The 14,482-nt window shown below is 33.4% G+C and overlaps 1 protein-coding gene and 1 pseudogene across 2 annotated transcripts in view; both read left to right on the top strand.

Moving 5' to 3' along the window:
• PROS1 (protein S) overlaps window positions 1-6,505 on the top strand; it is an 81,503-nt gene extending 74,998 nt beyond the window's left edge. Inside the window, exons 14-15 of the mRNA XM_079155921.1 lie at window positions 717-942; window positions 4,818-6,505. Coding sequence (XP_079012047.1) covers window positions 717-942; window positions 4,818-4,966 — 375 coding nt within the window. The 3' untranslated portion in view covers window positions 4,967-6,505. The remainder of the gene's footprint in view (window positions 1-716; window positions 943-4,817) is intronic.
• LOC306670882 (heterogeneous nuclear ribonucleoprotein K-like) overlaps window positions 1-14,482 on the top strand; it is a 378,869-nt pseudogene that overhangs the window by 41,438 nt on the left and 322,949 nt on the right. The gene's annotated exons all lie outside the window — the stretch shown is intronic.

The following is a 14,482-nucleotide window of genomic DNA, read 5'->3' as shown; positions in this document are numbered from 1 at the left end:
TTTTACCACTTGGAAAGCTTGAAAACATTTGCCTTCCTTTGATTTCATTTTTTCTTTCCTACTTTTTGTATTTCTTCTATCCCACTATAAGCTATCTGCATAGATCATTCTCAACAAGTTGAGTACTTGGGTATATCAACAGACTGAAAAGTTTAGTAAAATGCATACATGTCCTTATTTGAGGATCTTCTGGTCTAAGTACTCTGAAACTTCCTGCAGGTTATCCCTGGTATGTATTTCCTAGGACTTCTTTACTTGCTTTGCCTGCGGTCTATGATTTCTTATGTGACACAAACAACCCTCTGTCTTGCTGGTATGTACTTCCTAAAGCACTTTAAATTTTCCTAGTTTCTTCCCTAACAAAAGGGATTCAGTTAATTCCTTTTCATAGGTAAGTTTTTAAGTTAGGAAGACTCATAAACAAAGATATTATTTAAAATACTACTTTAGCTTCCTCTCATTGGTGAGACAAATCAGTTTATGGACTTTTCAGAAGCTAGTGTAGATTTACATCTTAGCTAAGCCTGAAGTTTGTAAAGCTAAAGTATATTTTAAAATCATGATTATTTTAAGAATTTTTAATTTAAACTCAGATTTTCTATCATAAATTACTTTCTTCTCACTGAAATTCAGTTTTTGAATTTCAAAACTCAAGAGCCCTCTTATGTCCCATTACCTTTCAAACTTGTTTATATTTTGTCTGCTCTTTTCTTCAGGATATCATAGTATCTGTTGAAAATGTGGTGATATCTCGAATAGAGGCTGTAAATCTATGTTCCAGTCAACAATCCCACCTGGAATTCAAAGTCAATAGAAACAATTTGGAGCTGTGGACTCCACTTAAAAAAGATATAGTCTACTCTGAAGACCTTCAAAGTCAACTTACCATCCTGGACAAAGCAATGAAAGGAACAGTGGCCACATACCTGGGTGGTATTCCAGGTATATGATTACTTTTTTGTTAGTCTTAAAAATTCTATTTTTATTTGAACTGATGATATGTTAAGAATTTTATTAAAAAGGTGGTGGGAGGTACAGCAAAATTCTAGTATCCATTATTCTTCTCCTGGATGCTTATACTTATGTTTTATTGAAATGTTTTTGTTTGATTATTTTTTAATGGTGAACAGTTTATTTCAACAAATTTTTGCTGCCAGAAAAGGATATATCATTTCATTTCATCCACATAATAGTGTTGTAAGTTAAATAATTATTCTTCAATTTATTCATTATTTATTCAACATTTATTCACCCATACTTAGTTTACCTATCATTTACCCATTATTTATTAAGAACTTGTGTCCCAGATACTAGGGATAAAGTAAAAACAAATAGATATTAAAGCTTTTGCAATATAGTGGCAGAAGTAAATTTAAACAAATGGTTAAGAACATACCAATATAATTAAAATTGTGATCACTTCTCTGAAGGAAAAGTATGGGTTGCTTTTAGAGTTTGAAAATGAGGTCTTGATTTAGTTATGAGGGTAAGAAACACTCTCTCTGAATAAAAGACTCAAGTGTAAATAGAGTATTTGAAGGATTAAGTGAATTTATCCAGTTGGTAGAATGAGGATCCATGTGTGGGAAGGTGTTGTCATGGTTAATAAATAGATCTGTGTAAGTGTTGCATATTGAGCAAGGGAGATGGTAGTGCAGGATGAGGTTGGGCAGATGGGTAGAAGGCTTGTATATTTTTGGTTCATTAGATTCATTAAAAAGTTTTAGACAAGGAAGTGGCATATCAGTATTGTCACTTAAAAATTTCACTTTGGATGAATAAATGGGAGGCAGAAAGAGGCTCCAACTGAGATGAGTTGGAGGCTATTGAGTAGTTTAGATGAAGAAGCAGGAATAATTGTGGAAATAACCACTCTACAATTGATTGGTGCAAAAACAGTCTAAATACTTTCAGAGTGCTTCAAATGTATCAATTAGTGTAATTTTCAAAATAGTCAATGAGGTAAGTACTATTTTCCCCATTTTACAGATCAGGAAGCTGAGGAAGCTGCTGGACTACAGAGATGTCAGTGAGGATAGCATACAGTGAATAGATTAGAGATATAAGCAAGAAATAAAATTAATTGGATTAAATGATTGAAAAACAAGTATAACTTAAGGTTTCTGACATGAGCAAGTTGCATGGTAGTGATTCCATTTGGCCAAATTGGAAAAACTAGAGGAAAAACAAGTTTATCTTTAACTTAATATTAGAAAATAAGAAATTAGCACTAATGTTTTACTTTAAATTGCAAAAAAAAGCACTTTCTTTAGAAGCATTTTTCTAGTACTATTTGCAGATTATTCTCATAGGGAAAATTCTGAGTTTGATGTCTGAACTTCTAGTAACCTTCTTTGTACCACTTTATATGTTCAGGGTCTTAATTTTGCATATATGGAATTTTATCTGGGCTTTTAGGGAACAGAAGTAAATGGGCTCCAAAAATTATAAGTAGGTATGTAGAAAGCAAGCAAGCAAGATAGATAGAGAGATAAATAGATAGATAGATTACATTAGTCAGGGTTCTCTAGAGGAATAGAACCAATAGGAAATATTTATGTTTGATTATAAAAGGGGATTTATTAGATTGGCTTACACAGTCAGAAACTGGATAGTCCCATATTGACCATCTGCACTCTGAAGAACCAGAGGAACCATCCTGCTCACTCCGAAAAGCTGAAGTCTCAGAACAATAAGGACAAAATTGAAGCCCCAATCTGGGACTCAAGGCCAGAGACTCCCTAAAGAATCACTGGTGAGAGTTCATGTTGGAAGAGTGAAGGAGCTGGAGTTCAATGTCCTGGGGTTATGACAGCAGCAACAGAGGCACCCACTTAAGAAGAATCCAGCTTGCATCTACTGAGGCTTCCTTCTGCCTTTTGTTCCACCTGGTGCCCAGCCTATTGGACAGTGTCACCCACTTTCAGGGTGGGTTTCCCCACTCAGTTTTCTGTCCTACATGCCAATCATAATGGAAATATCCTCATAGGCACATGTAGAAGTCTCTTGATTCTAAATATATCTCAATTCAATCAAGTTGACAATCTAGATTAACCACCATAGTTAGTTAGATATAATTTAATTAGCATGGTTAATTATTAGGAAGCAAAATTGCAGTTAATATGAATGAATTCCATATTGAAAATCACCTACTGTCTTATTTACAAAGTAGTTGAATGCAATTTTAAGAAACAAGGAGTTAAAAAGATATATAAATGCCACAATTTCATTGACTTTGCAATGACACTAACGACTGACTTAAAGGAATGAGTATTGAGAGAAAGAGACAAGAAAAATCAAGGGGACGTGAAGATGAAGATATTGAGTATGAACTAGGAGATGGCTAAATTATTGATATACAAAATAGACATTAAATTGCAGGTTACTTTAAATTCAGTGGAAAATTGATAATTCTGAGGGTTTTTAAAAATACATTTTTTATTTGTAATTGGTGCTTAGTATTTCTATGTACTGTAGGGGTAAGATAATTTTTTTTAAATAGGTGACTAGTCAATGATGTTGAGCCAGATTTGAAAGGTATTCCTAAAATATCCTGTAAGCTCATAGAAAAGCATGGATTTTATTCACTATTGTCATATTATAGGTAGAAAATTTGAAGCACTTATTTTTGATGAAAGATATTGAGAAAGAAGAATAAGAGCTAGTGAATATACATCATGAAAATTAAAATTCATGAAGAAGAGCTGTCAACAAAAGAGGAAGCAAATAAAGAAATGCTTTTAACATGAACCATAGTTCATGGGAGTCCAAGGATATTACTTGAGTTTGATGAAGATCCTAAAGTGTTCATTGAGGAATTAGTAAAATTGCTTCCAACAATATTGTTATTACATAGAAGTGAGTCTTCTATTATGACCTGTTCTTGTATGCTTAACAAGAAACTAGATTTTTGGAAAATATAGAAATCTGTATTTATTTTTTATTTTTAATTTTTTTGTATCTGCAGTTGAAATCAGAGATGCTTAGCCACTGAGTTACATCCCCAGCCCTTTTTTAAATTTTATTTTGAGACAGGGTCTTGCTATGTTGCTGAAACTGGTCTTGAACTTGGGATCCTCCTGCCTCAGCCTCCCAAGTTGCTGGGATTATAGGCATGTGCCACTGTGCCTGGCTAGAATTCTACTTTAATTACAAAAATAATAAAAAGATATATTTATCATGGCATGTAAAAAAAATTTCTTAGTATCTATAATTTGGAGTAGAAAAATGATTTAACAACGTTTAAACTAGTTCTCAAATTTAAAGAGAAAGTAATATACGTTATTTTTATAATAAATATATAATATTACAAGTAAGAATATGCTTTTTTGTTCTTTTTAGTTATACATGACTAGAGTGTATTTTGACATATTTATGCAAACATGGAGTGTATCTTATTCTAATTAGGATCCCTGTCTTGTGGTTGTACATGGTGTTTAGATTCATTGTGGTGTATCCATATATGTACATAGGAAATTTATGTTGGATTCATTCCACTGTCTTTCTTATTCCTGCTTCTTTTCTACTGTTAAGTATGTTTATATACCATTAGTTTAGATGATACTAATTGTATTTATGAAATTAGAGAAACTCATAATATGCTGAATTTCATGTCAAACATAATGCCACATACATACACATATATATGTATATATATATGAATCGCTTAATATAAATTTATCATATAGAATCATTACTAATTTCTCCTTTAGGATTAGAATTTGGTTGGAACTGTAACGTCTGAATAGTTCCTATAACTGTAAGCAAATAAGATGCAGAAAGTCTTCGACTAATAGCTGAATATTCTGTTTTTACAGACGTTCCTTTCAGTGCCACACCAGTGAATGCCTTTTATAATGGCTGCATGGAAGTGAATATCAATGGTGTACATTTGGATCTGGATGAAGCCATTTCTAAACATAATGATATTAGAGCTCACTCATGTCCATCAATCTGGAAAACATGAAGAATTCTTAAGTCATCTTTTCTTTGCTGATAATATATCTCTTTTCTGAGTATAATTATACTTAAGTCTCTGTAACAACTGGCAGGTTTTACCTATGATGTGCAGTCTTTGATTACTTTGTGGTACTTTGACCTTCTTGGGATTTTTAAAAGGTCTTTTTTCAAGAAAAATTCTGTTGTGATGTAAATCACATTAAAAAATTCTTCTGTTGCTATCTAGAAATTAAATAATGAAACAAAAATTTTAAATTTTAATTTTTTGCTACACGTGACATTGCTTCACTTTTTGTAAAAGTAAAATTCAATTTCATCATCATTCAACTAGTGTTTAAATATCTATTTTTCTCAGAAGGCAGAGCAGTAAGCTCAAACAAAAAACATGATTAAATACCATTCACAATAGGCAGCTACTATTTTTTGTTATTGTTCCTTTTTTTTTATGAAGACAGAAGAGTTAGTGGCCTATTGAGTGTGAATCAAATGGAAAGTCTTCTAAGTTTATTCCATAATAATTCCTCAGGGGGACCAGCTTTGACTTCATCTTTCTCTTACTTGGATTCACATTTGAACCAATACCTTCACTGATTTGAAAATCAAGAGAGACAAATTTTCATGAGAGCAGCACATGAATATGCTTTTTGGGAATTGGATTCTGAGGATGAGACATTAGATTATATTGAAATGGGTATGCAAATCTGGAATGGGTACGTTCCTTAAATTTAGCTGAATAGGTCTACAAGCTCTAGAAAAGACAGAAGTATTTAGTCTTGATAAGGAGAATGAATAAATGTAGAAATTCATAGTTTTTCTTCTGGTCAACTTTTAATTACAACAATAATTTGTTTAAATGTGATTGGTTGAGGGGAAAAAACCTATGAAAGCTAGAATATATTTTTAATAAAAGTATAATCACAGAGCGATATAGTAAATATTATGTCTTTGTAATCAAAGAAGGAAGGGTAAGATTGCCACATACTTGGTGGGAATGCATTTCAAATAACAATTTTTTCACTCCTGAATCTACCATTCATGTTGGATGTGTATCACATGTTTCATTGACATTTTAGAAAATAAACTGTTTTTCACTATAGATATTTTACATCACATAAAATGTAATAAATTGATGTATATTTTTAAAAATATGCATGAAGAATATCTTTATTCTAACAATTATACATCCAACTTTTCATGAAGCACAGTAGATCTTTAGTTGAAAGATAGGTAAAGTTTAAATATTTGATTAATAGTTATGATTGGTTGTGGAACTCAGAAAGGGAAGAAAAGCAAAAGTAACAAAGAGTGTCTGACGTATGACAGAAACGATTACTAGATCATTTTACTGGGTGAAATTTTCCTCCCAATTGCCACCACATGCTATGGGTGATGAATATATTGACAAGTGACTATTGATAATTATGTTGTATAAAAAAGCAAGGAAAGATAAAAACTGAGGGAAACATGAGAAAAAGAGAAAAAAAGAGCAGAAGAAAGGAAAAATGAATTTCTTCTCAAGTGGAGGTCTCTGCTTCTCATTTAATAATGCCACATACAAGTACAGCTGCAGGGATTAATTCATATATTACTTCACATCAGAAGCAGAAAACTTCCTGCATACAATGATGTTTATAGGAGCTATAAAGAAATATGTACAGATTTCATCTACTTTGAGATGCATTCAGATATGACTAAAGAGGGGACCAGTCTAGACCTTCAACTAAGAATCTTTGATTTGATCATTGATCACGATCCTTGCAAAGAAATATAAATTTCCACTTTAAAAGACTTGGTAGAAAACAATGGTTTCATGACATAAATTGGGATATTTGGTGCAATTTCAGCTTTGTATAGTGGAAAACCCACTGTTAAAGAGTTCTAAAACTTACTGTTTGCCATGATAGACAGTGGGTCAGTAAATGCAGTGGTTAATATGTGAGAACAGAGTCACTTACCTCAGTTCTCATCTGAAATTATAATTCTAGGCTCAATTCTCCAAAGTATTCCCAATCATTTTTTCATTTCATAATTTTGGAACTGGTGTGTTACTGGATAGAGGACATTTTGTATGTGCAAAAAGTTTTTATTGTTTTGCTTTATTTTGTTTTTTCACAAAAGAATTGCCTTATTTCTTGACCTATTCTGCGGTCAGTAGGAGCTGAACTCATACAGAAGAAAACTAAAATGTTTGAAATAATTTTGTATTACATTTCTTCATATTGCTATTAACATAAGATTGGAAGAGAGGACCATGTTTGAGACAGACACTGTAGGGAAAATAATTCTCACAGCAGTAAATATTTAGCAAGCATCTACTCTGTGCATGTGGAGTCAAAGATAGTAGAAAATTTAAAGGACTAAATCCTGCTGAATAGGAAATGACAATACCCAAGTCAGCCTTAGAAATCCATAAGTTTTTGTTCTCTGATGTTACAAAGCAGCTCTTGTCAGTTTGACTTACAAAATTGAAGCAATAAAACTTTTGTTCATTGCTCCTATATCAGAATAGTTTGCTCCTTATTAAGAAATAAGGGATAGTGATCTTTAACCCAGGTTACCTGCTTCAAGTTGTCTGAAAACTTTTAAAAATTGAATCTTCTTCTGTGGAAGAGACAGTGCTTAAAGGTTCATTCAGTGATAAATGGATATTTTGTTAGCTTCTGGCTATCTTGTATTTGCAGAGTGTAAACATGAGAGGCAGTTACCTGGGCCAGCATCCTATGTGTTTTTTTGTTTTGTTTGGTGTGGCTTGGTGTGTATTATATAAACAATGCAGAACTAGATCACTAAGTCAATTAAATAGTGGAAAGTTTTGAAACAAAATGGGAAGCTAAGATTTTTAGAAATAGAAGGAAAGTTTCAGAACAAGTAGCACACAAATAAGGCTGAGCAAAACTTCCTGAGCCATAGTCCACTTCTTCACCCTTTCGGACTTGACATGTTGTAGCATCTGGCTTACCTTGTAGATAAGAATAGCATCCTGTGAACTTAGCAACTTATTTCTGCCAACCTACTTGCCACAACAAGCCCTTTCCCAAGGTAATCCTACTTCCATGGAAAAGAAATAGTATAGTAAATTCTTTAATTTACTCTTGCCAATGCCACTAAGTTCTCTTTCCTGCTAAAATTTCAGACGATGGAATCTGAACTCTTATTCCATAGCTGGAGTGTCCGTTGTCTGCAGTTAGGAAAAACACTTGGTACATCAGATTCTTCCTCACATTTCCGTGAAGACATGAGAGAGTGGGCCAATATTTAGCCATCAGAGGAAGAATCTTATATTATCTGGAAGTTCCCAAATAATAAATATAAAAAATTTAATTTTAATAAACTCATATTGAAGATTGGGCCTGAGGATGGAGCCTCCAATGATGTGTGTCTTCCTGAGCCAACTCAGCATGTACAGAGTGGTCACAGTGGATGAAAAAACATGGTCTTAGCTTGCCTTGTACTTGTAGTAGCAAGTGGCATAGCTAGGATTCAAAGCCAGGATGTCTGGTTCAAGAGCCCAGGCCCAAATTTGAAACTTTACACTGTTTCTATATTCTTACAAGTTTTCCCAGCACTTAGTAAATGGTATTGTTGAAGTGAACAATTCCAACAAATCCAACCATTTTGGGGATAGTACTAGTGCTATGTCCAACTCCCTATATCTGACTATGTCATTGAATCTCAGTTGATAATATTATCATTTAATGATGTAGAAAATAAATGTGATATTATTTAGTTATATTGTACAAATGCTGACACTGATTCCCACTTATGTAATTAGATCTCTGAGCTAGATACTGTCCTTGGAAAACAATGGAGAAAATGTTCTAGTTCAACTGTTACTATATCACAGTCCAGAGAACAGTAGGCATATGGACAAATAATTCAAATATGAGCCAGAGTTTGGTAAGAGCTGTGAGAGAGAAATAAACATTTGTAGGGAATTCTGGGGAGGAAGAAATGAATTCCAAAGAGAAGCCTCATGAGGTGTTGTTTAAATTAGGTCCAAAAAGACATAGAGTGAATTGTCATTCCCCTCCAAATGAGGGCATATTTGGAGGTATTAGAGGTAAGGACTTGCACACATGAATTCTGGGGAAACTTAATTCAATCAATAACAATATTTTCTGAAATTAAAGGAACAATATAGAATAAATCAACAGAGATTTAGACAATGGAGGCATCTTTATAGATTTTATGCAGTCATTATATCCCAGGGTTTTGATAAACTGATCTGTAAAATGAGTCCACAAAACTATTATGTTAATCTTATGTATAAGATAGTACAAGGAAGGGAGAAGGATTAGAAATTAACCATGGCTAATTCATGTTTCTAATAGGTCATTTAACAAAAGAAATAGATTCTGACTTGCTTGTAAATTTTGTGAGAACAAAGGAAAGTAACCTAGTAAAAATTAGCTAGCATACTTCATTTAGATATATTTCCTTCAAAAGCATTAAAATGTCTTCATCGTTTCTTGAAATAATTACTTTAAAGCCTTGATATACTGGGGTTATTTTATTTCATTTTCAGATAGCTAATTGTGTGATTTAGAAAGATAAAATATTTTTAAAAGACTGGAAATTTATATTTTAAAGTTGACCTTCATTTGTAGACTGTAGATTTATTCAAATAAAAATCTATGCCATAATCTAGTCAATTATAGGCAACTATTATATAATGCATTATTCTGTCTTTAAAATTTTTAAATCTCACTTATTAAGAACAAATATAAGTCCTCTGGGGGATCAGCAGATTGGGACATATTAAATAACTCACATTAATAAGAAAAAATCAGCTTTAATTGATATTTCTGAAAGTATCTTTTATGTACTTTTTTGTTGTTTTTAATTAATTTGAATAGAACCTGGAAAGTGTCAGATCATTAGACCTACAAAAGTAGTCTCATAATCATGTGTAATAAAGTCAGGAAAAGACTATATACTTCACTATTATTCTAGTGGTCCTCTATTACTCTGTATTCAGGAGACTACTCAGCTATACTTCAAGTTTGAGAAATACCTCTATTAATTGTATAATAAGATAAATAATTTCTAGCACACATCTCAGAGATGAGAATAGAAGCTTAAAATACTTTTGAGTTGTACCAGTTTGTTAAAATAAATAGATGACTTTCATTTTAGTTTTTAATGACTGTGATATTTTAGGTGTCAACACAACCACAATAAGAGATACCCAGAAAACTGGTAAAAAGTTTGATTTCTTAGTTCATTTGTGAGGATGTTTCTAAAGGAGAATACCTTTAGAATCAGCGGACTAAAGATAATTTGCCCTCACATGATGTGTGGATATTATCCAATTGTGTGAGGGATCAAATAGAACAAAAAAGACAGAAGAAAGGTGAATTCACTTGCTCTCTTCTAGATCTGGGATACACTTCTGCCCTTCAATAACAGCACTTCAGGTTTCTGGTGTTAAGACAATGGGACCTGCACTGTGACACCCTAGGTTCTCAGTCTCCTCCCTGGTTGTCCAGCTTGCCAATAACCTGTAGTGAGTCTTTCAGCCTATATCATGTGAGTCAATTTCTCAAAAAAATCCTCTCATCTGTGCATTCATCTATCTATCCATCCATCTGTCCATCCCTCTAATTCATTCACTAATCTATAACCTGTCTATCTTTTTATCTTACCTCCTTTTGATATGTTTCTGGGGAATCTTGACAAATACAATGTTTTAGATTTTCAAGTAGCACTTTACATCCACCTTCTGTCCACACAGGCTTTCAGTTTAGTATGTAGGGGAAACCCATGGTAATTAGGAAAAATTGAGATGTTGCTACATGTTCTCAATTGTTTTTCCTAACTCCTACTTTTTTTTTTTATCACCTAAAAAAAGCTTTAGTCATAGGACTAAGAGTAAATTCTCATTATAGTTAAAATGGATGAATTCTGTAGTTAAGCCCCTTTTGAAAGCAGACTATTTTGCTGACCACTAACGGCTTTGTTTTATATTCAAGCTCTCTGGAGGATTTCCAAGGTCCTTCATGACCTTTTCCCTACCTACTATCTCCAGCTATCATCTCTAACTTCTCAGGATAGTTACTCTGTGGCCCTTTCCAGTGCCATTTAATCCATTTATCTTCATTGTTTAGCTTTTGCTTATCATGTTTTTCATGCCACTGAGACAGCCTTATCTACCTTTATTCAGAATTCCTAAGTCAATCCATCCATTCTCCTTTAATGCACTAAATACATTTGAATATAATTTCATGTATGCTGTTTACTTACAATATATCTCCCTGCATAGATAAGGATATTTTTATGAAAGGATGAGCATTGTCTGGACCCCAATGGCTGTCATCTAGTAAGCAACACATGTTTTTTGAATAAATAAAATAAACTATTGTTGACATGTACTTGCTTTACTTCCCCACTGTCTTACGTTGCAAACATTTAAGTTTTACTATTACCCTTTTGGAATCTACACTTGTTCTGGATAATCTCTCTGCCTCCTAAAATACCAATGACTTCACAAACACATGGAAATCTTTGTTCATTTAAGTCATTAGGGACCAGTAAAAATGAAAGGTAGAATAAGGAATAAAGTAAAAAAGAATAAGGTATGTGAGTTTTAGAAAGCACATTTTCAGCATCCTGAAAACAACTATACTATGCTTAATTATCACCTCCTCTAGAAAAAAAATATCTTGAAAATAAAATTTTTGGAGATGAGTGCTTACAGCAGAGCCTTAGCAGGAGATAAAGGGAACCTTTGAAGGCTTCTATGTTTGTGTTCTGTCTATGAAGAAGTAAGAATGAGCCATCTTTACTTAAGACCACAACAGGATGATTTAGGGTAAAAGGCATTGCACTCTAAAGACATATTACTTTGTAAGAAAGATATTGACAAGCAAAGATGCATCCTCTTTTTCTTATTATTCTTGGAATTTTATGTCCAAAGCAAAACAGATGACTCATATTACTGCAGAACATCCCACATCCACAAATCATGCCAGAACTGTCTCAAAGGAAATCCTCAACTTTTATATCAGCCTGGACATGTCATTATTTTTCAAATACTCTTACAAAAGGAGTGTTTCATCATTACTTTGACATCTTGGGAATAACTACAATCAACTCTCTTCGGTCACAAAGAAAGAAAAAACAATTATTTACATTTAACAGACCTGCTTTATTCCCCCTGATATAAAAGGCTGGTATAAAAAAACTACATTTTTTTCTTTTATATGTTTGCCTGTAATACTTGCTTTTTCTCCATGTCTACCTTTGATGATAAACTCATATTTCATTCTTAATTTTATTTCATGTCAGTAAAATCAAAGCAGGACCATAACACATACTCATTGTCATTGAGCATCCCAATTTTTCTTCATTCCTGTTGTCTCACACTAACCTTGATCATATTCCTTTCATGCTCTCATTTTTACTCATAGCCTGACATAAAATTCACATAATATAAATCATAGCCATTTTTAAGTCATTTAGTGGCATTTAATGCATTTACAAAGTGCCCACTGATTCCTTTACTTTTCTCTAGCTGACTCCCTTTATTAGTGTTCTCTAGAGAGACAGAATCAATACGACATATACAGATGCATAAGGGGATTTTTTTTGTGGGGATTGGCACATTAAGTTATGGGGACCAAAGCTTTCCTTGATATGTCATGGGCAAGCTGGAGAACCAGAGAAGCTGAGGTGTAATTCAGTCTGAAGACCTGAGAACCAGTGGAGCAGATACAATCTCTGGTTTGGGACAGAAGACCTAAGAACCTGGGGGATCATTAGCATAAGTTTTGGAATCCAAAGGCCATAGAATCTGCTATTGAGAGCAGAAGAAAATAGCTGTTACAAGTAAACAAAAAGCACATTTAATTCCATCTCTGTCTTTTTGTACTATTTGGGTCCTCAATGGGTTGGATGATGTTGGTGAGGGTGAATCTTCTTTCCTTAGTCTACTGATTCAAATAGCAAACTTTTAAAGAAATATTCTTACAGACACACCAGGAAAAAAATGTTTTGCCAGTTCTCTGGGTATCACCACAGTCAACTTGACACATGGTTAACCATTGCACTGCCTTTTCATACATCTAACAAACTTGTAGTATCTGTTGGTATCTGAGTTCAAACTGTGCTTCCAGCCCACACAAAATAGACTGATTTCTAAATTTCTTGAGAAGACAGAGGTGTCTAGCCTCTCCATCTACCTCATTTTCTACTGGTTTCTTCTCTCTGAATGTATAGAAGAGTGGTATTTTTCCTGGTCAGACCACCTTGCCCTATTTCCTCCATTTGGTTGGTAACCATGCCACTTGTGCCACAATACCTTGCCTACCTTGCACTAGTGCTTTTTCCCCTGGTCTTTGAATCTAGGATTCTACCATTCAAGGGAGGATCTTTGGTTAGTTCTTATCTCTCCATGGTTACCTAATCTTTTTTCCTTCATCATTGCTAAACTTCTTAAGAAAGTAATCTATATTCTTTGCTTTATTAAATAAATTCCATGTACAATCTAACCCACTGCCCAATGCAGTGATTCCATAAATATTCCTCTTGTAAAAATCACTGGTATCTCCACTTTGCCAGACGATAGTCTATGTTATAGTTGTTACTGATCATTTACCCAAGTTTGATTGACACATTTTGACCATGGCCTCCTATGCGATCTAAACTCTTTCTCTTTTTTTTTTCAATTTTTATTTTTTTCTCTTTCCATGTTTTTTAATTGGTTTATTATAGGTGTACCTAATGATGGGAATTGTTGTTATAAATTTATACATGCACATAATATAACATATAATTTGGCCAATATTATTCCCTAACACTTACCTCCTCCTAACCCCTGATCCCTTTCCTCTACTAACCTCCCTTTGATTTTTAAGACACCCGCCTCACACACACACGCATGCACTTTCTTTTCCTTCTTCCATTCTAGTTTTTACATATGAGAGAAAACAGAACCCTTGACCTTCTGAGTTTGACTTATTTGGCTTAACATAATGGTCTCAAGTATCCATTTTCCTGCAAATGACATAATTTCATTTTTCTTTATGTCTTAATAAAACTCCATTGTGTATATGTACCACATTTTCTTTATCCATTCATCTGTTGATGGACACCTAGGCTGGTTCCATAGTTTGGCTATTGTGAATTGTGCTGCTGTAAACATGGACATGCATGTATCACTGTAGTGTGATGACTTTAATTCTTTAGGGTAACGACCGAGGGGTGATATAGTTGGGTCATATGGTGGTTCCATGCCTAATCTTTTGAAGAAACTCCATTGTTATTTCCATATTAATTGTACTAGTTTACTGTCCCACCAACGGTAAAAAAGTGTGAAATACTCTTAATCAGGTTTTTTTTTTTTTTTTTTTTTTTTTTCTGTGGCATGACTCTTTCAAGATTCTTTCTCAGGCTTTCTAGGGAAAAAAAAAAATTTTTTTAAACAACTCTAGAGAAGTCATTCTTTAAATGTAAATTTTACCAAACTCCACCTTCAGTTCTCTATTCACTTTTTATACCTTGTTGGGAGATTTCATAATCTCAC

This window comes from Sciurus vulgaris (assembly GCF_902686455.1).
Source record: "Sciurus vulgaris genome assembly, chromosome: 10".
Classification (NCBI taxonomy): domain Eukaryota; kingdom Metazoa; phylum Chordata; class Mammalia; order Rodentia; family Sciuridae; genus Sciurus; species Sciurus vulgaris.
Note: the sequence above shows the minus strand (reverse complement) of the source record. Positions and strands in the feature narration are given on the sequence as shown.